The following is a 25,607-nucleotide window of genomic DNA, read 5'->3' on the forward strand; positions in this document are numbered from 1 at the left end:
GTTTACAGGTACCCTCCATTCGCCCCTTTTCATTTTTTATATTAATCAAAAATTTAAAAAATCAAACTTTCAAAAAGCGAAATAATCAAAATTGCACGTCAAGTTTAGTACTTTTAAAGTTTGATAAAATATCTAAACTATCAAATATTAAAACTTAATTTAGAATTTTGAAATTTTAACTATTTGGTGAAAAATTCAAAATTTCAAAATTGACCTTAATTTGTATGACTAAATAAAAACATAAGGTTATTATATAAATGATACAGTAGCCTGACAACACAAGTTGCCTGAATAACTGGCTGTTTATACTGTCCTCAAAATACACAGAAAAAGAGGATTTACAATCAAAAGCAATAGGGCAGTACCTATTTAAAACTAGGGGGAAATCATCAATTCTGGTGTGCGGACATTAAAAAAAAGTAATCATAAACAAACCGTGAAAAAATATCAAAAAGTTCAAAATAATCTATAGTTGTACCCCAAACAACAAAAACAGCGGAGACACACTGCTGCATTCCTGTAGAGAAAGGAGTGTCAGAGGGTTTGGACAGGGAATACATACATAATAGTGAATATTGGACCAAATGTAAATAAATATCAACAACAAGAAAGGAATAGAGAAAAATAAGGGGGAAAGAAGAATAAAGAATAATCGGGTGCTAAAAGATAAAGAATAAAGAATAATCAGGTGATAAAAGATAAAGAATAAAGAATAATCGGGTGCTAAAAGATAAAGAATAAAGAATAATCGGGTGCTAAAAGATAAAGAATAAAGAATAATCAGGTGATAAAGATAAAGAATAAAGAATAATCGGGTGATAAAAGATAAAGAATAAAGAATAATCGGGTGCTAAAAGATAAAGAATAAAGAATAATCGGGTGATAAAAGATAAAGAATAAAGAATAATCGGGTGCTAAAAGATAAAGAATAGAGGGTAATTGGAAAAGATATAAAGAATAGAGAAAATGACATCATAAAATAAAGATCAAAATTGAGGACCCACCATCCAGATTCAATTATGATTCGAATGGAGTTTCTGTATTGCAATATGCATAGACACAGCTCAACAAATTTGGTTTTCTTTATTTGATGATACGTTCACAAAAACAATCAAATAACACACACATTAAATGACTCTATACATGTATTTACTTGTTTTACTTTTTGAATTGACATTGTTTTTATTAAGGTGAGGATATTAACCGTATTTACGGGCTTGACGATAAGGAAAATCCATAACGTGTAGTAAGGAATAAAACCCTGGAATGACAAAATTTTTTTACTATTATATAAACTACAATGAAGTCAACTGTAACATCACAAAATAAAAAAAAAAATAATTGCAAATTGCAAAAATCGATTTGAAAGTACTTAACTTATCTGATTAGCACTAAGCATTAAAACAAATAACAAAAGTAAAAAGCCACAAAATTCAACTCTAAAAGTGCCTTTTTCGTTTTTGTACAGTCAAAAACACAAACAAGAAAGTCACCTTAAGGTTAACTACGTCACGCCAATTGATGTTTTTATATAAACGTATGGGTACAAACACGAAAATCGAAGATGCATTCACCATTCGAGAGCATAAAATACGAGAGAAAAAAAGTTCCGTTAGGGCTTACGTCGCGTCCCCGAGTAGCAGAGGAGCAAAATATAACTTTAAGCAAAGTTTTAGTAAAACTATGAACTGACATTTTGCAATCATACAATTATACATGCATAATCTAGAATCATATGATGTGCACATGATAAGGTTTGTCCCATTTCATGTAGAAATATAAACGATAAGCCTAATGTGTCTGACTATCTATAAAGGAGTGTATATAGTTACAAGATGACTAGTGGTAAGTTTTCTCTATTTTTACTTTTCCATACCACCCATTAAACTAGAAAACGCAAACAAGACGAACTAGCTACAAATGTAACAACGCAGTTCGAGTCAGTTCATAATATAATAAAAGATGATTTGTTTTCAGAATGTAGAAACAGGTATCGTCAATTTACATTATGATAACTTAAACATGTAATATCAGTTTTTATATATGATTTTTTTAGGATATATAAAAAAATGTTTATTTCATCAAGAACTCAGTTTTGTTTTGTTACAGTTAAACAATAATATGATAGTAAGTCCAAACAAACCTATTAAACAGGCATTCATTATGATTATTTTTATCATTTTTATTTATCACCAACTTATTTAATTACATTTCGGAGTTTTGGTTTTTAGAGTTTTAACTTCGTTTTTGACTTTGCATTTAAACTGTTAGATTTGGGCGCTACTTGTGAGACTTGTGTAGAGAAATAAACTCATCATAGATACCAGGCTTCCACCTGACACGCGATTCACCTACAAAGGATGAATCAATAAAGTTAAATAGACCAAAATAAGTACGAAGTTCAAGTGCATTGAGAACCAAATATTCCCAAGAGTTTAGCCTAATAAAGGTGAGGTCATCTTTTCCTGGGGATAAAAAACCCTTTCTATTTCGAAAACTTAAATTTTGAAAACAGTTTATTCATTATCATTATCATAGCAATGATAATTCATGTCAAGACAGAAGTGACACGCGAGTCTGTTGTACCAAATTATAAGCTTTGATGAGTTTAACTAAAGGAATTTTGTTGTAGAATTTTATTTTTAAACTATTCTTCTTTTGTTTTCAGTTATAAGATGTACAATCCTGCTTTTTACAACGTTAGCACTTGTCTGTGGTAAGGATTTTTATTGAGGTTTAAGATATTCTATCTATTTAAGATAAACGTAGTTCCATTGTTTATCAAATTTAGTGATAGATAGATAATTTATTGTCTAAAAACTAAATACAAGTTACAGAGAAAGTACAATTACAATATAAATACAAATACAATAGTTGAGGGCAAACAGAAGTAAAATGAAGTAGAACTTGATGATGACATATATGTAGATATATAATAAACGGTTAAACTAGAAATGAAGAGTCTGTTGCTGCACCATAGCAGAAAATACCATATAGATTTTTAAAATTATGAAAATACGTATTAAATAAGATTTTATTCATTTTTAAAGTTTATTAAAAAAAAAAAACAGGCAATGTTGTGCTACACATTGGAGCGACAAAATATAAGTATAATGCTAAAAAAAACACCATGCACACTGACAAAACATTAAATAATTTTCATTTCAGAATGCACAAGAAAATGCCTTTCTTGTACGGATTTGAAAGAAGGTGAACAATGTCAGCACATAGTTACCTGTCCTGATAATGAGGTAATATGTCAAATCCTTACTTTTCCAATTTAGGTTAAAGATTTCCCGCCAACATCAATGCTCTTAAATGATTTCCCATCAATATATCAATATATGTTTGTACAGGCAGTTATAACAACGCTTGTTCCTCCATTTTAACAGGTAAACGGCATTTAGTAAGAATGTATAGCGTTTTGTTCTTATCTTAATGAATCACTGTCAATGTGTTCTTTTGTTTGAAACTGATAACATCAAATGGAAAAAAAATCAATTAATTAAACACCACTATTCATATTTATTCAGGTTTGTTTTCTTGAGAAGTATACAACATCAAATGGTGAAACACGTTATGATGGTGGATGTGCAGACCATAAGGTAATATTCTAATATTCTGTCGTTTGTAATTAGTTTACTAGTCCTTGCATTTCACTCAGGTTGCATTTCACTCAAGCAGAATTCAAACAGCTTGTCTATTTTGTAAAGGCCTTTTACGGTCGTGAAGCTGAAAAGAATTTGTCTCGGGATTCTGTTGATTTTATACCAGACACACATATCGTGCGACTGGTACCAATACGCTTTTTTTTTTTTTAACACTTGAATATAAATTTATTGCACTAAAGCTGTTAACAATGACCTTACCGCTACACTTTAACTGTAAGGTACCCTGAAATGGTTAGTATCTATAAGTACAGAGTATCATATAGATAAGTATTATTTTCATTACCTTGTAAACATCAAAGGAATGCTAATCCAATTCCATCATCAGGTGGGGTCCTCCTTCCTTGGCTGTTTCGGCGCTATTCCACAACAACCTCCAGAGGTGCGCCGGCTCAGGTGATCAATCTGAACCTGGAACTGGATGGCCTACACGGCTCCGATGTCTCAGCTGATGTCATTGCTGTTCTTCTGTAACTGAATGCTGTTCTGTATATCTAAATCTGTCCATTATCTACACAATAAATGTTCATTGTTCTAACACTTTGTACTTTTCCACACTTCGTCTCTTTTCCTCCAAATCCACTGTGATGCCACTTCTGCTTCTCTACACACTTCTGTTATCAGTTTCTTCCTCTCTGCTCCTACTACTCCCAAGGTCCTAAGTGCCCGCCACATTGACTGTCCTGCAAAGCCCCTGCATCCGACTTCTATTGCCAAACACCACGTCCTCCATCCCCGCTGTTTGCAATCCTCTACTAGCTGCTGGTATTTTGCCATCTTTCTTTCATAAGCTTCCTCTATTCTGTCTTCCCATGGGACTGTCAGTTCCAGCAAGACCGCCTGCCTAGTTCCCTGTGACCAAATGACTATATCTGGTCTTAGCGATGTTGCTGCTATTTCTGCTGGGAAACTCATGCGTTGATGTATGTCTGCTGTCATCTGCCAGTCTGATGCTGTTCCAAGTATCCCTAAACCTTCTGCCTGGTTGTTTTTCTTTTATCCAGCCCTCACAAAATTTACAAATGTGATGTTCTTCTGCATCTTTCTCTTCTTTCTCCTGGTGGTATCCAACTTTGCTGCTATTGTTTTCAATACACTGTCATGCCTCCATGTATATCTTCCATCTTTCAATGCGACTGTACATGCTGACAACACATGCTGTAGAGATGCTGGTTTGTCTTTGCATAAGGTGCACGTTGGGTCTTCTATCAACCCCCAGGTATAGAGGTTTGATGGGCTTGGTAAAACATCATACACTGATCTTAGTAGAAAACTCAATCTGTATCCCTCCATACTCCAAATCTCGCTCCAGGTCAAAGCCCTGCTTCTCGCTCCTTGCCAATTCAACCAACTACCCTGCTGTTTCATTCCTACTGCCTTAACATTCCTACTCTCTTCTTCCATCTGTCGTATTTCCTGTTGCACCAGTTCCCTCCGTCCCTTCTCATTTGCTGTATCCCACCTTGGTTTTGTTGTCATACCAAATCCCTGTCTACCAACTGCTGTTACACCAACGATGACACTGTGCTTTAGTCTAGTCTCAGCTTCCTTAACTGCTTCCTCTGCTTTCCATTTTCTTCCTGTCCTGATCTTTACTTTGGCTCCTCTCACTTTATATAAATTAGCATCTTTGCTGTCTCTCAACGTCATAACCTGTCTTGTCTTTGTAACTTTATACTCTTCTGTCAATGCCTTCATTGGTAATTGTAGCTTTGTTCTTGTGCTGTACAATCCAATGCTGCTGAAACTTCTTGGCACACCCAACCATCTTCTTAGGCATGCACTGATCTTTCTCTCTAAGGCCTCAACTTTGGACAATGGGAACTCGTAAACTAGTAATGGCCACAATATCCTTGGTAAGACCCCATGTTGATGTATCCAGGCTTTATATCTTCCTGGGAGCCCACTTTTGTCTATCTTCGTCAGCCATTCTACCAATTGCACTTGAACTTCACCCATGTTTACCATATCTGCTAGTGTTGCATCAAACTTTTTACCTAGGCATTTCACTGGTTTCTCTCCAACTGTTGGTATCTTTTCACCTGCTAACTCAAATGTCTCATCTTGCACTTTGCCTTTCCTCACTATCAAACTTCTAGATTTACTTGGTTTGAACTTCATCCTGGCCCACTTAATCATCCTTTCCAATTCCTCTAAAGTCCATCTTCCCTCTATGACTGTTTTTGCTGTCACTGTCATATCATCCATAAAAGCTCTTACTGGTGGTTGCCTGACCCCTGATGACAATAATGGTCCTCTACTTGGTTTTTCTACTGATTTTACACTCAAGTTCATTGCTGCTGCAAACAGGACTACTGATACTGTACACCCCGTTAGTATTCCAACCTCAAGTCTCTGCCAAGCTGTGGTGAAGTCTCCAGCTGTGAACCTCATTTCAAGCTTGTCAAAATACTCTCGCAGCATAGTTCTGATAGTTGGTGGAACATGATACCTCTCCAATGTCAGGTCTACTAGTTTGTGAGGTATGGACCCATAAGCATTAGCCAGATCTAGCCAAAACACTGCTAAGTCACTTTTCTTCTCCTTTGCTTCTCTTAAAATCTGTGTAATAACGCTGGTGTGTTCGATGCAACCAGATACTTCAGGCATGCCTCCTTTCTGGACTGCGATGTATATTCGTTGCCAAGCAGGTACCTCGTCGTTCTCCTTGCTAAAACTGCCAGGAATATCTTCCCCTCAATGTTCAATAGGGAGATGGTTCTAAACTGTTCAACTTTCCTGGAGTTCTCTTCTTTTGGTATAAAACATCCTTCTGCCTTGTACCATGACTCTGTCATCTTTCTCCTTCTCCAAATTACTTTTAATAGCTTCCACAACCTTCTGATCAGTCTGGGACAGTTCTTATATACCCTATATGAAATACCATTTGGTCCTGGTGCTGACCCTGCTCTTGCCTTTCTCACTACGTCCTGCACTTCTTGGAACTTCAGGTCTGACTCATCAAACTGTTCTTTTGGCTCCTCTGGTGTTAACAATTTCTCACATTCTTCCAGGTCTTCTCCTCGTCTCTCATCACTGTGGGTCTTCCTGAGATGTTCTTCCACTTCTTCCCTCGAGTTTTCCAGTTTGCCAGATCCTCTCGCTCCAAATAATCGCTTCATATACTGAAATGGGTTTGCTGTAAATGTTGTTCTCTCCTTTGCCTTTTTCTTTCTATCTCTTCTATGCGTTTCTGCTCTTGTAAGTGTTTTAAGTTTCTCCCTAGTTTCCTTTCTTAACTGCTGTAATGGTAACCTTTCATTCTCATTGGCGACTTTGTACCTCTTCTTTAACCTTCTCAGGTCTCCTCTCAGTTCCTTGATCTTCTTCTGTCTCCGGTTACTATGGCCTAGTTTTGTTGGTTGTTTCCCTTGTGGTACCACTCCAAATCTGTCCTTTCCTACGCTGTAAATAATGGACGTCATTGCTGTTATCTTTCTGTCTACACTGCCTGCTAATGTTGCCTCTAAGATGTTTTCCAAATCTTCGTCAAGCGTTTTCCAAGCTGCTTTGTCTGCATTCGTTGGCCATTTGATCTTCTCTTTGCGTGGCTCATTCTCTTCTCTACGGGTTGTTGGTTCTATCCCGTCTTCTTTACGGACTGTTGTTTCTATCCCGTCTTCTCTATGGACTGTTGGTTCTATCCTCTCTATCTCTTCTGTCTCGTCAAGTTGTTCTACCTCTGTAGGCTGTTCCTCGTGCTCATCCTCACCCTGGGTCACAGGGAGGCTATCATCACTGTGGTTTGCTTCCTGGATGGTCTCCTCCTCCGTCTGACCAGATCTCTCTGTGCGTTGATTGCCAGAATGGGGTTGCACACATTTCATTCTACTTTGATGGATCTTCAAACCTCTAGAATTCTTACAGACTTTACCACAAAAACATTTACATCCGTTGTTCTGGTTCGTTGTCCTTGTCGGTTCCATAGTCGTTTCCTGGTCCTGTCCTATGGGCTGTTCATCCTCCCTCGCTCTCGCACAGCCCCGAGGGTGTCTTAGTATATATCGTTCCATAGCGTGTAAAATGGGTTCCCCTTCACAGGAGATGCACTTTGACTTGCCAAGCCTCATGCCCCGGTTACCAGTCTCTCCTGGCTGCCTCCTGTCTCTCCAGGTTGCCACTGTTCTCTTCACAGTCGTCAACCAGACTTTCCTGGTGGTCACTGGGTTTCCAGAAGTTGATTACCTTGTAAACATCAAAGGAATGCTAATCCAATTCCATCATCAGGTGGGGTCCTCCTTCCTTGGCTGTTTCGGCGCTATTCCACAACAACCTCCAGAGGTGCGCCGGCTCAGGTGATCAATCTGAACCTGGAACTGGATGGCCTACACGGCTCCGATGTCTCAGCTGATGTCATTGCTGTTCTTCTGTAACTGAATGCTGTTCTGTATATCTAAATCTGTCCATTATCTACACAATAAATGTTCATTGTTCTAACACTTTGTACTTTTCCACACTTCGTCTCTTTTCCTCCAAATCCACTGTGATGCCACTTCTGCTTCTCTACACACTTCTGTAATCAGTTTCTTCCTCTCTGCTCCTACTACTCCCAAGGTCCTAAGTGCCCGCCACATTGACTGTCCTGCAAAGCCCCTGCATCCGACTTCTATTGCCAAACACCACGTCCTCCATCCCCGCTGTTTGCAATCCTCTACTAGCTGCTGGTATTTTGCCATCTTTCTTTCATAAGCTTCCTCTATTCTGTCTTCCCATGGGACTGTCAGTTCCAACAAGACCGCCTGCCTAGTTCCCTGTGACCAAATGACTATATCTGGTCTTAGCGATGTTGCTGCTATTTCTGCTGGGAAACTCATGCGTTGATGTATGTCTGCTGTCATCTGCCAGTCTGATGCTGTTCCAAGTATCCCTAAACCTTCTGCCTGGTTGTTTTTCTTTTCTCCAGCCCTCACAAAATTTACAAATGTGATGTTCTTCTGCATCTTTCTCTTCTTTCTCCTGGTGGTATCCAACTTTGCTGCTATTGTTTTCAATACACTGTCATGCCTCCATGTATATCTTCCATCTTTCAATGCGACTGTACATGCTGACAACACATGCTGTAGAGATGCTGGTTTGTCTTTGCATAAGGTGCACGTTGGGTCTTCTATCAACCCCCAGGTATAGAGGTTTGATGGGCTTGGTAAAACATCATACACTGATCTTAGTAGAAAACTCAATCTGTATCCCTCCATACTCCAAATCTCGCTCCAGGTCAAAGCCCTGCTTCTCGCTCCTTGCCAATTCAACCAACTACCCTGCTGTTTCATTCCTACTCCCTTAACATTCCTACTCTCTTCTTCCACCTGTCGTATTTCCTGTTGCACCAGTTCCCTCCGTCCCTTCTCATTTGCTGTATCCCACCTTGGTTTTGTTGTCATACCAAATCCCTGTCTACCAACTGCTGTTACACCAACGATGACACTGTGCTTTAGTCTAGTCTCAGCTTCCTTAACTGCTTCCTCTGCTTTCCATTTTCTTCCTGTCCTGATCTTTACTTTGGCTCCTCTCACTTTAGCATCTTTGCTGTCTCTCAACGTCATAACCTGTCTTGTCTTTGTAACTTTATACTCTTCTGTCAATGCCTTCATTGGTAATTGTAGCTTTGTTCTTGTGCTGTACAATCCAATGCTGCTGAAACTTCTTGGCACACCCAACCATCTTCTTAGGCATGCACTGATCTTTCTCTCTAAGGCCTCAACTTTGGACAATGGAAACTCGTAAACTAGTAATGGCCACAATATCCTTCATATATTTTATATTAGAATATTACAATATTACAATTAAATACTATGTTCAATAATAATATAATACAATTGAATACTCTGATCTGAAATTAATGATAAACTGTTCTTCAATACATGTAATCAAATTAAATGACGCCCATATAATACCCTTATCCGAAATTGATTGTCCGGTGTCAATTATCTCGTTTAAAAATTACATGATTTAAGAGTGTGTGATATCGATTTTCTTGATCGGATAGTTTACCTTGTTTAAGGAGGCTCGAGGGTATAAAAATTTCAGAAAAAAATTAAACATTTGTTTTTCATTACAAATTTTATTTGTTACCTTTTGTAGTGGTTACTTTATCATATGGTACAAAAATCATTCAAAACAATCAATTCGTGTTGGCCCCAGATGACTTATAAAATGTATACATCATTGAAAAAGTTCCAAATTATCTCCCTTTGGTGGAAAAATGCCATTTTTTGGCTTTAAAATTGAAATATCTTGTTTAAGTCATCGGTGACCTATATTTTTTAATATAATTTCAATATAAACTGTACTTAAACTAAATTATTGTAAAATTTGAGCGATTTCTGAAATAAATTTCTTTTTTTATTTCGATATTACCTTTATTTCTCCTTTTACTTCAACAGAAAAAAACCACCTTTACAAAAATGTATGCTTCTTTCGAAGGCAGATTGTGAGCGCAAATTAACGGTGACCCCACTTTTTAGCTCACCTGGCCCAAAGGGCCAAGTGAGCTTTTCTCATCACTTGGCGTCCGTCGTCCGTCGTCGTCGTCCGTCGTCGTCGTCCGTCGTCGTCGTCCGTCGTTAACTTTTACAAAAATCTTCTCCTCTGAAACTACTGGACCAAATTAAACCAAACTTGGCCATAATCATCAATGGGGTATCTAGTTTAAAAATTGTGTCCGGTGACCCGCCCAACCAACCAAGATGGCCGCCATGGCTAAAAATAGAACATAGGGGTAAAATGCAGTTTTTGGCTTATAACTCAAAAACCAAAGCATTTAGAGCAAATCTGACATGGGGTTAAATTGTTTATCAGGTCAAGATCTATCTGCCCTGAAATTTTCAGATGAATCGGACAACCCGTTGATAGGTTGCTGCCCCTGAATTGGTAATTTTGAGAAAATTTTGCTGTTTTTGGTTATTATCTTGAATATTATTATAGATAGAGATAAACTGTGAACAGCAAAAATGTTCAACAAAGTAAGATCTACAAATAAGTCAACATGACCAAAATGGTCTGTTGACCCCTTTAGAAGTTATTGCCCTTTATAGTCAATTTTTAACCATTTTTCGTAAATCTTAATTATCTTTTACAAAAATCTTCTCCTCTGAAACTACTGGACCAAATTAAACCAAACTTGGCCACAATCATCATTGGGGTATCTAGTTTAAAAATTGTGTCCGGTGATCCGGCCAACCAACCAAGATGGCCGCCATGGCTAAAAATAGAACATAGGGGTAAAATGCAGTTTTTGGCTTATCACTCAAAAACCGAAGCATTTAGAGCAAATCTGACATGTAGTAAAATTGTTTATCAGGTCAAGATCTATCTGCCCTGAAATTTTGAGATGAATCGGACAACTCGTTGATAGGTTGCTGCCCCTGAATTGTTAATTTTAAGGAAATTTTGCTGTTTTTGGTTATTATCTTGAATATTATTATAGATAGAGATAAACTGTAAACAGCAAAAATGTTCAGCTAAGTAAGATCTACAAATAAGTCAACATGACCAAAATGGTCTGTTGACCTCTTTAGGAGTTATTGCCCTTTATAGTCAATTTTTAACCATTTTTCGTAAATCTTAGTTATCTTTTACAAAAATCTTCTCCTCTGAAACTACTGTACCAAATTAAACCAAACTTGGCCACAATCATCATTGGGGTATCTAGTTTAAAAATTGTGTCCGGTGACCCGGCCAACCAATCAAGATGGCCGCCATGGCTAAAAATAGAACATAGGGGTAAAATGCAGTTTTTGGCTTATCACTCAAAAACCAAAGCATTTAGAGCAAATCTGACATGTGGTAAAATTGCTTATCAGGTCAAGATCTATCTGCAACAACAAAAGAAAGAGAGTTTTTAACGACCTCAGCTGGCTATACAACCCTTGCACAATCAACTGAATTTTGCAGAAATCATTAATAGGATAGATTGCCCTTATATGATAATTTTTTATTACCTTTTTGGTTTTTTTTGGCAAAGGGGGGGGGGGGGGGTTGCACAACAACAAAACTACTTCACAACTTTCTCATTACTTTGCATTTCTTGTTAGATAAATTGTACAAAAATTCTCCCCTGAAACAACTGTTGAATTTAAACAAACTTGGTTTAAATCACCACTAGGATATCCAGGGACCACTGTGTATGATGACCCTGCCTGCCCACATGGCTGAAATAAAACATAGGTTTCAAATGCACTTTTTAGTATTATATCGCTGAAACTAAACGACAGTACAACAGTTGCATTTATCATGCAACAATTGTAAATAAAAATATCAGGTGAGCGACACAGGGTCCTTGGACCCTCTAGTTTATTTTATTTTTCTATTAACTATAAGATAAAGTTCATTTATAGAAAAATATAGAGAAATCCTATATAAATGATTTAGACCCGCGAACCCCCTTAAGGGTGAGAGAGAGCATGCTTTTTAAAGGATGTATGTTGAATTTTGCGACTTTATATCTTTTTTATTTGGATTTTAAACAATTAGGTGAGTCATTTTTTTATTTATATTAGTTGAAGCAGGAACATATAGATATACTGTTCCCAGGTTGAAGTGTCCTATAAATATCTTAAGAGTGTTTTATTTTTGGAGAAATTAAAGTTTGAAGCACTTGGACTGTAGTATATTCTTGTAGATTGTAGGATCTTACGTATTCGTCAAATTCAGATTGAAAGAGATTGAATATATTAGTAGATTTATTTCTTTGATTGGATACATAGTATGATTTGTAGATAGCAAATCCTATAAGTGTCAGAATTATATTGAATCCGATATACTCATTATTTGTTATTTTGTAGCCTATTACAATATCTTTTAAGTTAATTTTTTTATTAAAATTCATTTGAGATAAGATTTTATTAATGATTTCCCAAAATCTTTTAGAAATTTACATTCGATAAAAAAGTGTTGATACGTGTCTTTAAGTTGACAAAGTTGACAAAATGGACTCGTGTCGATTTTCCATTTGTAGAGATTTTCTCTATTCGGTAAAATGCAACTTATTAATTTCCATCTAAAAATTTTGAGTTTATTCAGTTTTAAATGTTGATGTATAAACTTAAACATATATTTGGTGAAATCATAATTTATTTCTAGTTCATTTTTCCATTTATTTATTCCAATGTTTGGAGAGATTTTTTTTTGAACGAGCAATTGATACACGTTTTTGTTACTTAAATTTCAATTTCTATGTTTTCTTTGTTTATATTGATAAATAATCGGTTAAAATTTACTTTTGATTTGATGGATTCTTCCGTAGCTAAAGCTTTTAGCCATGAGGTTGGAATTGAGCTTTTGACTTTTGACATTTCTGCTATCCAATTTTTAGTGTTTCGCAGTTTTTAAAATATTTTATCTTGGGCAATTTTTCCATTATCGTCAATAATATCGTTAATATAAATAAAATCACTTTGTATCCAGTTATGCATAATAAGCGGCTTGTTTTTAAATTTGATAAATTTATTACCCCAGATAACTTGCTTTCTTATTTCCAATACGCTTATAAAACATTGTAGGTACTTGATTCAGTATCAATGGATTTTTTGAAAATGAAAATATTACCATTTGTCATGTCCGAATTGTTTTTCTGGTTTTACTGTAACTTTTAACATGTTTAATTGCCAAACGCAAAAATCTGAACCAAATGATGTCTTGGTATCTAAACACGTTAAGAGCATTCGACTAAATGAAAATTCTTAAAAAGATTTAGTACCTCATTTATTACTGCAGACGAAGTGACAAGTTCAGTTTCTGGAAATCCATTGGATATGTCTAAACATAATTAAAATACAAGATTATCATACTTATTTCGGGCTGGTTTAAAAACCATTATAATCTAATGTTATGTATTGTAAGATTTGACAGGTTCTTTTTTTTATTTAGCATTTTGTGTCTTCCTTTTTACAGATGTGTCCAGCGCAAGACTTGCAAAATACTTTTGGAAAGAGAACCAGTGACCATAGTCATATATTATGTCATCGCTGTTGTAACAATACACATATATGTAATACGGATCTTACCTGTGACAACCTGAATAATAGTAAGAATATTCATAAAGCTGGCTTTAAAACTCGTCTGTTTGAATACGAGGTGTACTTATTTTTATTTCAGTCTAAAGGTATCGTTAAGGGAGTTGGCTTCTCAGTTTCAAAGTAATGAACTTTTCAAAACATTGGTTTATATTGATAGGGGATTAATAAAGGAATTTAAAGAGCAAAAAAAATACATAGGTCGCCGTGCTTGTTTTCGAGATATTAGTCATTGGAATTTTGGCGGGAAAATATTCTCTCTTGACTTTACATAGCTTTATCATTGACAGGTTGAAGTTATCAAAAACTGTTAAAAAGTAATTAAAATTTTATAAGCCTTATACAGATGGCTTATCATTATACATGCAAAAGATTAACAAAAAGAAAAATGGGGGTCACCGTGGAATTTTTTCAAGGCATTCAAATGGATAAAACCAGAGGATTCCGAAAATCGGACAAACAATCCAAAACATGACAAGCCAGCTTCCTTAATTGTATGAGTGGGCACCTATACGTATTAGGATTATTGTTTTTAAATGTAACTCAGTATATCTAGTCAAACGTCGTAATATATGTAGTGTAGATTCATTATTATTCGTTAGATACAAATTTTAGTAGATTTCGTGGGTATAGGTAAACCACAAATTCAAATGTTCAACGAATTACAAATTTTCCATAAGGTTGTATTCAGACTTTGGCAAAACCACGAAATTAAATGTCCACGAAAATATAAAATTTCATCAATCCACGAAAATTGGTACCCACGAAAATAAATGAGTCCACAGTACATGTAAAATGAAATTCTCTGGTCTCCTAGCTATTTTGTAGCAGTAAATAATTTATCATATATAAACGTACCAGGATTAATAAAGGCAATAGTAGTATATCGCTGTTCGGAAGTCATAAATCGATTGAGAAGAAAAAAGTATACGCCAAACGTATGTTACGTCTACAAATACTCATCATTGACGCTCAAATCAATAAAGTTAAAAAAGCCAAATATAATACGAAGTTGAAGAACATTTAGAATCCAAAATTCCGAAAGATTTTATGTTATTTGCTTTAGTACTAACGCTGAAAAATATTTGCATACCAATAGGAAATCCAGGTCATTTTCCAGATTTCAATTTTCAGTATCCAATCAAAAACAGTTTGTCGGAAATAGAAAATAATGTTAATACACAGAACTTTAAAAACCGAATTTAAACAAAAAATAATATTGATATAATGTCGGTTTCGAAGTGTTACTTCATGATTTCCGATTATTTCTTTGATTTCCTTTCAAATTGCAACTTAATTGCGTTAGGAAATAGCATAATAACTAGGTTATTGTATACTTGTTAAGTTCCAAGAGAATGTGAAGATATTCAGAGTAACAGTAGTGGTGATTACACAATATACCCATCAAGCCAAAACCATCCAGTACATGTGTATTGTATCATGGAAAAAGGCAAGAAATGGACTGTAAGTATCTGTCCATTCAACTTGTCAAAACGGGTACACTGGTTCTTTGTGAATATTTTTGAATATGTGGTTTCTTGCTGCCTTCTTGAAGGCTGTTTGCTTCCGATCTTCATGAAACATCATTAATCAAAATTGCAGATTAGTTCGATAATCAGAAAAATCCAAAATGGGAGCTAGGTGGATGTTTCTGGAAGAGGACGTATCAATTTATCAAATATGCATTCTTTCTGCAAGGATAGAATCTTTATTCTTACAGTAGATACTCTTTTTCACATATCTCTAGTAAAGACCTTCTATATATGTTGGACAACAGATCAATCTTAAGTCAAACAATTTCAAATTGAAAATTTTGGCATCAAATTAACTTTCGAGTTTTGGTTTCGAAGTTTACAGATTGTGATCTTGGATAACAATCAACACATAATGATGAATGTTGTGATGAGTTCATGTTTAATAAGTGAGATGGTACAGTAATGTTTATTAGTTTTTATATATATTTTTTTTTTTGGGGGGGGGGGGGGGGTTTCCTATATTTTCCCTGCGTTTTCATTTGTTTATTAAAGTTTGTCATAATAACAGTTATTAAATAAACTGATGTAGTATTCTTTTTCCTTCAGAGTCGGTAAATACTATCTTCCGTCCATATTAGTTTACTTTTATCTTCCATCATATAATTTCCCTTCGCAGTTGCACTCAGTGCGATATCCTAATAGTTAACGAGAGGTCACTGTAAACATAAAAGCTGATAAATTAAAGTACGAAAGAGAGAATATATCAAAAGTAGTACATTTTCTGAAGATTTTTTTTTTCATTTAAAAAAGTACACGTGTTTTGTAATAAATATTTGCCATTCGGTTATAATACACATCTCATCTTTTTTTGTTACATTTGCAGGATTATATGAATTAACCAGTATATTACAGGTTAATACATTACTTACGTTGAAGAGGGACGAAAGATACCAGAGGGACATTCAAACTCATAAATCGAAAATAAACTGACAAAGCCATAAGCTAAAAAAGAAAAAGACAAACATACAAACATAAGAACACAAAACACAATATAGAAAAAAAAAAGACTAAGGAACACGAACCCCAACACAAACTGGGGTTAATTATCTGAGGTGCTCCGAAAAGGTGAGCAGATACCGCTCCTCATGTGGCACCCGTCATGTTGCTCATGTTGGTACACACTCCGGTAATAAATATAATTTGGTAGGTCAAATTCGTGAAAAGGGAACGGAATTGTGTTTACGACATAAGGAACATATCCGCTATCATCTGTGAAACGGATATTCCATAACAGTCATCCAACTCGTGATGGCGTCCGTAAAATTTACGACGGGGTAATTTCACAATTTTGAACTCTTGGTTTAATATATTCTCTGTCAGCAGTAACCCTCTTTTAAAAAAAAAATCATGATAGAAATTACAAGCCCGGGAATATCGTATCAATTGCAGTGAATAGGGAGACATATACTCCGCATACAGGCACTGCTGGAATGTTGCTACATAGAAATGAAAAGTGTACAATTTGAAAGCTGAAATCATCTCTTTTGTCGTAAAATTTTGTTTTCAATCGACCCTCATTGTCCATTTCTAAATGTATGTCAAGATATGAGGCACACGTAGATGCATTTAACATAATCACCAAATTTGGAATTATTAAGTGAGATAATATCATCTTTATAGCGCAAAGTAAAGTTAAAGGATACTGCTTACTTCTGTTCTTTCTTCGTAAGAAGTTCCTGTATAAAGTCAGCCTCATATCAATAAAGGAAAAAGTCGGCCAAAAGAGGGGCACAATTGTTTCCCATTAGAATGCCGATAGTTTGTTGAAATACACGTCCTCTAAACGTGACAAATATGTTTTCAATCAAGAATTCAAGCATCTTGAGAATGTCAGTTTCAGAGAATCGTTTGCATGGCATCATCTAAAATGCAACCAAAGTCTGAATTTGCCGATAAATATTATATTTTATAATCTTTTAAAAAAAATCCGAATACAAGATTTTCTTTTTTTTCTTGAAATGTTTGGGGTTTTTTGTAAACAAAACCACGTTGACAAAGGGATAATCATATTAACCAAGAATGAATCATGCAAACAAAATGATTTCTTGTATAATTTGTTGATACATTGATATAGTTTGAAATGAGTGACATTGACACGAATTCGCCAAATGTAATTTACAAATGTGATTATTGTAGTTTATATAACAAAAAATCTATATATTTTTAATCAAGTTTTTAATCATTTCTGTAAATTACAGTGTATTTGCATATTGTACTCAAGAAATCAGTTGTTTGTATAATCTTGTAATGATCGTCGTCATTGATTTCGAACAATACAAGAAACATCTATATAAAATAATCAAAGACATATATACACATTTATGTTTCTGATACAACTAGATATAAATATAAATAACTGCATACGTCTGATTTGCTTCCATTTGACATGGCCTTTTAAATCCTTTACTTTTGAATTGTGCTTTCAACTTAGAATTTTGAATTTGTTACACTTTGATTTTTAACGTAAATTTGTTTGTATGTGCTGTTGTGACACTTGGTAAAAAAAACCTTTGATTCTAGCAATATAAGCAAATAGTTCTCCGACACTGCCATGATGATTGTTTTTCTATTTACAACGTGTTTTTTATGTTTTGTGTACGATGTATTGTATAGACACCACTTTGATAACGTCACAGACATGCTTAGTTAACATTAACATTTTCTGACAAGGTATCAGACACTTTTTGTAACGGACGATTTTTCTGTAATATATTTTCTTACCATTATGTAATACAGTGGGTGTTTGTTTCCAACAGGTAATTCAAAGAAGGATTAATGGAAGTGTTGATTTCTTCCGGACATGGAAAGAATATAAAGAAGGCTTTGGTTCAGCATATGGAGAATACTGGCTAGGTAGATTTAAGACAAATAATGGGGTACATATGCTAAAGTTGTAACTATGTATCAGCTTATAACCACTGAAATTTGAGTTTAGGATATTATGAATACTTGTCGTCTGGTTAAATAGTTAATCTTTAATATGACAAGTTCTTATCAAATTGTCAATTTTTGTCATGTCAAATATAGTTCTTCGAAAGTACTATAGTTGATTGGGATGATATTACATCTAATTCAACGACAGGTCTTAAATGATTTGGCAATACCTATATTGCGAAATGTTTAATATAATTCATTTGATTTTGCAGGAAATAGTCAAATTCACGATATGTCAACGTATGGGTCTCACGAACTCAGTATAGTATTGGTAAATAGCACTGGAGAAAAGGCATATGCAAACTATTCGAAGTTTTCTGTTGAAGATGAAGAAAGCAATTACCTTCTACATGTAACTGGTTACTCTGGTACAAGTCGTTGTAAGTATAGCAGTGTATATATGAAATAATGTGCAATTTTGAAACCATGAGTTTATTACTTTTTAGCTCACCTGGCCCAAAGGGCCAAGTGAACTTTTCCCATCACTTTGCGTCCGGAGTCCGGCGTCGTCCGTCGTCGTTAACTTTTACAAAAATCTTCTCCTCTGAAACTACTGGGCCAAATTGAACTAAACTTGGCCACAATCATCATTGGGGTATCTAGTTTAAAAAATGTGTCCGGTGACCCGGCGAATCAACCAAGATGGCCGCCATGGCTAAAAATAGAACATAGGGGTAAAATGCAGTTTTTGGCTTATAACTCAAAAACCAAAGCATTTAGAGCAGATCTGACAGGGTAAAATTGTTTATCAGGTCAAGATCTATCTGCCCTGAAATTTTCAGATGAATCGGACAACCCGTTGTTGTGTTGCTGCCCCTAAAATGGTAATCTTAAGGAAATTCTACTGTTTTTTTGTTATTATCTTGAATATTATTATAGATAGAGATAAACTATAAACAGCAAAAATGTTCAGTAAAGTAAGATCTACAAATAAGTCAACAGGACCGAAATGGTCTGTTGACCCCTTTAGGAGTAATTGCCCTTTATAGTCAATTTTTAACCATTTTTCGTAAATCTTAGTCATCTTTTACAAAAATCTTCTCCTCTGAAACTACTAGGCCAAACTGAACCAAACTTAGTCACAATCATCATTGGGGTATCTAATTTAAAAATTGTGTCGGGTGACCCGGCCAACCAACCAAGATGGCCGCCATGGCTAAAAATAGAACATAGGGGTAAAATGCAGTTTTTGGCTTATCACTCAAAAACCAAAGCATTTAGAGCAAATCTGACATCGGGTATTATTGTTTATCAGGTCAAGATCTATCTGCCCTGAAATTTTGAGATGAATTGGACAACCAGTTGATAGGTTGCTGCCCCTGAATTGGTAATTTTAATTAAATTTTGCTGTTTTTGGTTATCTTGAATATTATTATAGATAGAGATAAACTGTAAACAGCAAAAATGTTCAGCAAAGTAAGATCTACAAATAAGTCAACAAGACCAAAATGGTCTGTTGATCCCTTTAGGAGTTATTGCCCTTTATAGTCAATTTTTAACCATTTTTCGTAAATCTTAGTTATCTTTTACAAAAATCTTCTCCTCTGAAACTACTGGGCCAAATTAAACCAAACTTGGCCACAATCATCATTGGGGTATTTAGTTTAAACAGTGTGTCCTGTGACCCGCCCAACCAACAAAGATGGCCGCCATGGCTAAAAATAGAACATAGGGGTGAAATGTAGCTTTTGGCTTATAACTCTGAAACCGCAGCCTTTAGAGCAAATCTGACATCGGGTAAAATTGTTTATCAGGTCAAGATCTATCTGCCCTGAAATTTTCAGATGAATCGGACAACCCGTTGTTGGGTTGCTCTCCCTGAATTGGTAATTTTAAGGAAATTTTGCTGTTTTTGGTTATTATCTTGAATATTATTATAGATAGAGATAAACTGTAAACATAAATAATGTTAAGCAAAGAAAGATTTACAAATAAGTCAACATGAAGGAAATGGTCAATTGACCTCTAAGGAGTTATTGTCCTTTATAGTCAATTTTTAACAATTTTCATAAAATTTGTAAATTTTAACTAACATTTTCCACTGAAACTACTGGGCCAAGTTCATTATAGATAGAGATAATTGTAAGCAATAAATGTTCAGTAAAGTAAGATGTACAAACACATTACCATCACCAAAACACAATTTTGTCATGAATCCATCTGCTTCCTTTGTTTAATATTCACATAGACCAAGGTGAGCGACACAGGCTCTTTAGAGCCTCTAGTTATTGAATCTTTTTTAGGAATAAAAGTCGATTTAACAATTATTACAATTGACATAACATTTCCAATAATTGATTGACTTATATGTTCGTTTGGCAAATATTACTTCAGAACGAGAAGAAATTATTAACTAAAAAATTCGTGAAGGTTCTGCGGAACCCAGTGTCTCGATTTTTTTGCTGTAAGTCGCAGGGTGACAAAAATGGGAAAAAAAGTATTAAAAATGTTCCTCTTGATACTATCTTTTGATTGTAAGAAGCTTCTGATCAAGTTTGGTAAAAATCTAGGATGGTTGATGAATCTAATTCAATCCTGGTATCTATGGTGAGTTTATTTACAACCACTGGGTCGATGTCACTGCTGGTGGAGTTTTAATTCCCCGAGGGTATCACCAGCCCAGTACTCAGCACTTCTGTGTTGACTTGAGTTATCATTGATATGTTCATAATTATAAATTAACTGTTAACAAACCTTTGAATTTTTGAGTTACTAAGGCTTTTCTGCCTCTGGAATAGATTACCCTAGCTGTATTTGGCAAAACTTTTAGGAATTTTTGGTCCTCAGTGCTCTTCAAATTCGTACTTTATTTGTTTTTTTTAACATTTTTTGATTCGAGCGTCACTGATGAGTCTTTTGTAGACAAAACGCGCGTCTGGCGTAAATAAAAAAATTCAATCCCGGTATCGGTGATGAGTTTATTTTAAATGTTTTAAGATCTCTAACTGCAGACTTTATGTAATGTTAACTGAAAGTCCATTTAAAAGTAATATACGGAAAAAAAGGAAATACATTTTTTAAACATATCCTTCTAGATACTAGCTTTTGATAAAAAAAAAAAACACAAAAGCTTCTGTCCAAATTTGGTCCAAATCCTAGTTATTTTAAGAAAGTGAATGTAATGTTTACAGGCAGAAACCTAAGTCTGAGAATTTGAGTCAAATCGGTGAACAGATTTTGACAAAGTGTGTCCCTTTAAATATTGCAGTATTGTTATTATGTAAAGGAGTAAGAATAGCCAGAATTTCTTAATTTGTACGTATATAGTATGGGGTTCAATATACTAATACTAAGTAAAATTTTCCAAACATTTTTTCCGACATGATAAATACATTCAAGCTATTCTTACTCCTTTACATAATAATAATTCTCCAATAAGTAGTTGGAATGTGTTTAACATGCTGGAAAAGATGTTTGAAAATTTTACCTAGACATGATATTTTGACCCCCTGCCATGGTATATTGAACCTTCTTCTATAGATATCTAATAAAAAAAAAATATTCCATAAATTTTAGCTATTCCAATTCCTTTACATAGTAATAATACTCCTATACGTAGGTGGAATGGATAAAACCTGTTGGAGTTTTACTTAGCCATGGTATTTTGACCCTCCCCCTGTTATGGTATAATATTGCCCCCCCCCCCTTTTATACACCTCCAATTTCAAAAACTCAAGCTTTTCTAATTCCTCATAGCTATTCCAACTCTTTAACATAGTTATAATACTTCTATAAATAGTTGATATGTATTTTAAATGCTGAAAAGACGTTTGGAAAATATTATCTAGCCATGGTATTTCGACTCCCATGCCATGGTACATTGATCCCTCATTACACCCTCAATTTCCGAAATTCTAGATATTCTTACTCCTTTACATAATAATACTCAAATAAGTAGTTTGTATGTATTTAACATGCTAGAAAAGATGTATGGAAAATTGTACTTAGATGGTATTTTGTCCCCCTGTCATGGTATACTGCACATCCTACTACAAACGTCCAGTTATACAAATTATATCTATTCCAACTCTTTATTATAGTTATAATACTCCAATAACTTGGTGGAATGTATTTAACATGTTTGGTAAATATTACCTAGCCATGATATTTTGACCCCCTGCCATGACATATTGAACCCCCTACTACAGACGTCCAATTCAAAAAAAATATATAGCTATTCCAACTCTCACTTTGTGTACTTATTGATCTTCTAATACATGTAATAATACTTCAATAATTAGTTTGAATGTGATACACTTGTGGAAAAGATGTTTTGAAATTTTTGTCTTATCCATTGTATGTTCACCACCTGCCATAGTGTATCCTCCCACCACCACCACCACTTATTCTAGCTATTCTAACTCCTTTAAATAGTAATGATACTCCTATGAGTAGGTGGATTGTATTACAATTTGTTGGAAAAGTGTGTGGAAAATTTTTAATTAGCCATGGTATTTTCACTCTTCCACATGGTATACTGACACCCACCACCCTAACACCTCCAATTTAAAAATTCTAGCTTTTCCAACTCCTTTACATAATTTTGGAAAAGAAAATTGGAAAATTTACTTAGCCATTGTATTTTGACCACCCTTCCCCTTCCATGGTATATTGAACCCCCTCCTATACACCTCCAACAATAAATTGTATGTTTTACTTAGAAATTATCAGCATTATTTCGACTGTCATTTTTGCTTTATTATCAAGATGATGCGATGAATAGCGGTGGAAAGCCGAATCCTGCAGGTGGTGGTGACATGCAAATGTTTACCACAAAAGACAGAGATAATGATAAATATAATGGTACGAACTGTGCCGTAAGAAATCATGGAGGATGGTGGTACGGAATGTGTCGACATCTTGGAATCAATGAAGTATACCGGCAAGGAAATCTGTTTTCGCAATTTTTTCCGTCTACTGTTTCTAGTATTATGATGATAAGAAGAACTTAGTTATAAATTTATGTCGTTTTGAAAATTGAATATTTAACTTTGAAATAAATATTTAAAAGCAAGTTTTGTTGCATCAAGTTAAAAAGTGACATAGAACAGACACTGTGTGTATAGTTTTAAGCATGGTCACTCAAAGTGTGTTTAAGATGCTGAAATACAATAATTTGCCATTCAAGTTGATATTCACGTTTATTGAAATTTTCAGGCTGGATAATATGTTACCGATAAAATTTCAAATTTTGTCTTAAAACTATCGTAAAAGACTTATATACTTTAAGACGGATCCCACATGTTGAGCAGGTCTATGTTATCTTACTGAGCACGTGAGAGGTGTTTTTTTATTTGTGGAACTGTTGTTTGTCTTTTTGTCGTTATTCATTTTTTCGAATTGCGTTGTTGTATTTGCTTCGAAGCTACAATAAAAGTATGGATTTTAATAAAGCAAGTAACCTGTACGTTCACCATTAGATCATATCAAAACTGTTCTATATATAAATTTAGAAGAAAAACAACGAATGACATTTAACAATTTTCAAAACATTTATAATTTGAATGTTTAGCATTGTACATAAATTTTTTTCTTCTATAAAACAGAAAATAATGGGATAATCACCGTCAGACGATCAGACGTTCGTGTCAGTTTAAAACACATCCCTATCATGTTGGGACAGTGATTCATCAATTAATCATAGGAAACACAAAAACATTTGGTTAAAAGCTGACATAGAGGAAAACAAACTCATTCAAATCTATCACAATATCATTTCAACCTAAGAAAAACATAATAGTTTTCTATATATTTTTATATCCAGTAACACTTCTGTCTCTCTAACATCATATCTTCATTCCACCATTTTCTACATAAGAAAATGCCTGTGCAAATTTATGTAAAATATTTTTCGGATAAATCGGTATTTTCATAAAAGATAAAAAGAAGTGACCACATTTGTTTGCTCAAAAATTTCAACGAAGATAGTATCATTAGAAGGCTGGACTTTTTGATAGGCAACATATTGACTGTGGTTTGTCGATTTTTCCGCAGACAGTCAGCATTCAAATGGATACATACTGTGCACCACTAATGTTCGACTGGTTTTGTACTCATATGAAGCAGAACTCATGCAGAATCCTTGCAAAGAAACAAGGAAATGGCATATTGCAAGGTTTCAGATACATTGATAATGTTTTGTCATTCAATGTCCCACATTTCAATGAGTGCATAAATCTCATTCTAGTGAACTTGAGATTAAGGATATAACCGAAAGTAGAAGATTCATATTTTGATCTTCTTCTCGACATTGCCACAGATAGAAGACTTCAAATTAGAATCTATGACAAACATGATGATTTCGATCCCTTTCCGCATCAAAACTTACTCTCTACTCCATCGTATGGTGTTTACATATCTCAGTAAAGATTTTAAGCTCGTGAATGGTCACACCATACGAACTTATTAACTGAATTGTGCTCCTTACACTTCAAAAAGAGTTATGAAGAACCAAATGAAATCGACGCTGCATCAGTTTTACGGTAACCATCACGAATTGGTTGACCGATACGATGTGTCGGTGTCTAAACTAACTAACGACTTGTTTTCTCAGTTTCATACTATCCAAGTCATTTGATCTTTAATTTTACTGATAATGTTTATTCACGATTTTGACATTTGACTAGAATGTGAATTCGCATAGTAGTTGATGAATTCATAGCAGGAGATGCTTACCATTTCGATACACACGGTCTTGCTCTTTTTTTTAGTCCTTGTGATCCCCTCAGTTTCTGTTTGTTATCTGTGTTTACGAGATTTGAACATCGGTAAACTACTTTTGTTGTCATGGTTTTCGGTTGCGGCCTTGGTATTTTCAAGATAGGCAAATCAAAGACATTTTTATTAGTATAAATCGAATCATACAAAACATTCGTTACAGTCCAACTATTCTGATAACAAAAGGTAAGAAAACAAAAATACCGAACTCCGAGAAAAATTCAAATCAGAACGTCCATCATCAGATGGCAAAATCAAAAGCTCAAATTAACAAACGAATAGAAAACAATTTTCATATTCCTGACTTGGTACAGGCAGTTCCTTGTGTAGAAAATGGAAGATTAGACCTGGTCTAATAGCTAGCCAAACCGCTCACTTGTATGTGGGAACAAAACAAACAGACACAATAGGCAAACGTGTCAAAAATAAGGGTACAGCAACCAACATTGTGTTATTATCTCAATCACCATAAAAACAAAACAAAAATGTCAAGAAAGAAAAACAAAATGGTATATAAACAAAGCACATCAGCAAAAATGTAAAACAAGAATACATAAAAATGACTTTAGCAGAACAACTCATTGGCCGAGCCAACTCAAAAGGGTATTACCAAAAATGGACTCAATAGTAAAGTTTAATAATTTACAAAGGCAAATAAAAGAACGCTATAACGTGTAATTAAGATGATAAACAACTTCTAACCTAGAATCTATACGTCAAGACCATTATGAATTATTTCAGAA

General features: G+C 34.7%; 1 protein-coding gene across 2 annotated transcripts; it reads left to right on the top strand.

Moving 5' to 3' along the window:
* Positions 1-1,734: 1,734 nt before the first annotated feature.
* LOC143044583 (microfibril-associated glycoprotein 4-like) lies at positions 1,735-23,161 on the top strand. 2 transcript variants are annotated; one of them, XM_076216641.1, is made up of 9 exons: positions 1,735-1,845; positions 2,669-2,716; positions 3,169-3,251; positions 3,534-3,605; positions 13,557-13,689; positions 15,024-15,142; positions 17,970-18,066; positions 18,360-18,527; positions 22,855-23,161. In XM_076216641.1, the coding sequence occupies exons 1-9, from the start codon at positions 1,836-1,838 to the stop codon at positions 23,097-23,099; spliced, it is 975 nt and encodes a 324-aa protein (XP_076072756.1). In that variant the 5' UTR covers positions 1,735-1,835; the 3' UTR covers positions 23,100-23,161. The 2 variants fall into 2 exon arrangements, with proteins under 2 accessions (XP_076072756.1, XP_076072755.1); XM_076216640.1 differs by lacking the exon at positions 1,735-1,845 and adding an exon at positions 1,899-1,990.
* The last annotated feature ends 2,446 nt before the right edge of the window (positions 23,162-25,607 follow it).

The sequence above is a fragment of the Mytilus galloprovincialis genome, chromosome 9 (assembly GCF_965363235.1).
Source record: "Mytilus galloprovincialis chromosome 9, xbMytGall1.hap1.1, whole genome shotgun sequence".
NCBI lineage: Eukaryota > Metazoa > Mollusca > Bivalvia > Mytilida > Mytilidae > Mytilus > Mytilus galloprovincialis.

What these genes read in the sequence shown, in the direction of transcription:
- LOC143044583 (XM_076216640.1), top strand. Translation starts at nt 1,963, where the DNA reads ATGATTTGTTTTCAGAATGTAGAAACAG. An exon ending in AACGTTAGCACTTGTCTGTG is followed by an intron (nt 2,717 to 3,168) that starts GTAAGGATTTTT and finishes TTTTCATTTCAG; the next exon opens with AATGCACAAGAAAATGCCTT. An exon ending in TTACCTGTCCTGATAATGAG is followed by an intron (nt 3,252 to 3,533) that starts GTAATATGTCAA and finishes ATATTTATTCAG; the next exon opens with GTTTGTTTTCTTGAGAAGTA.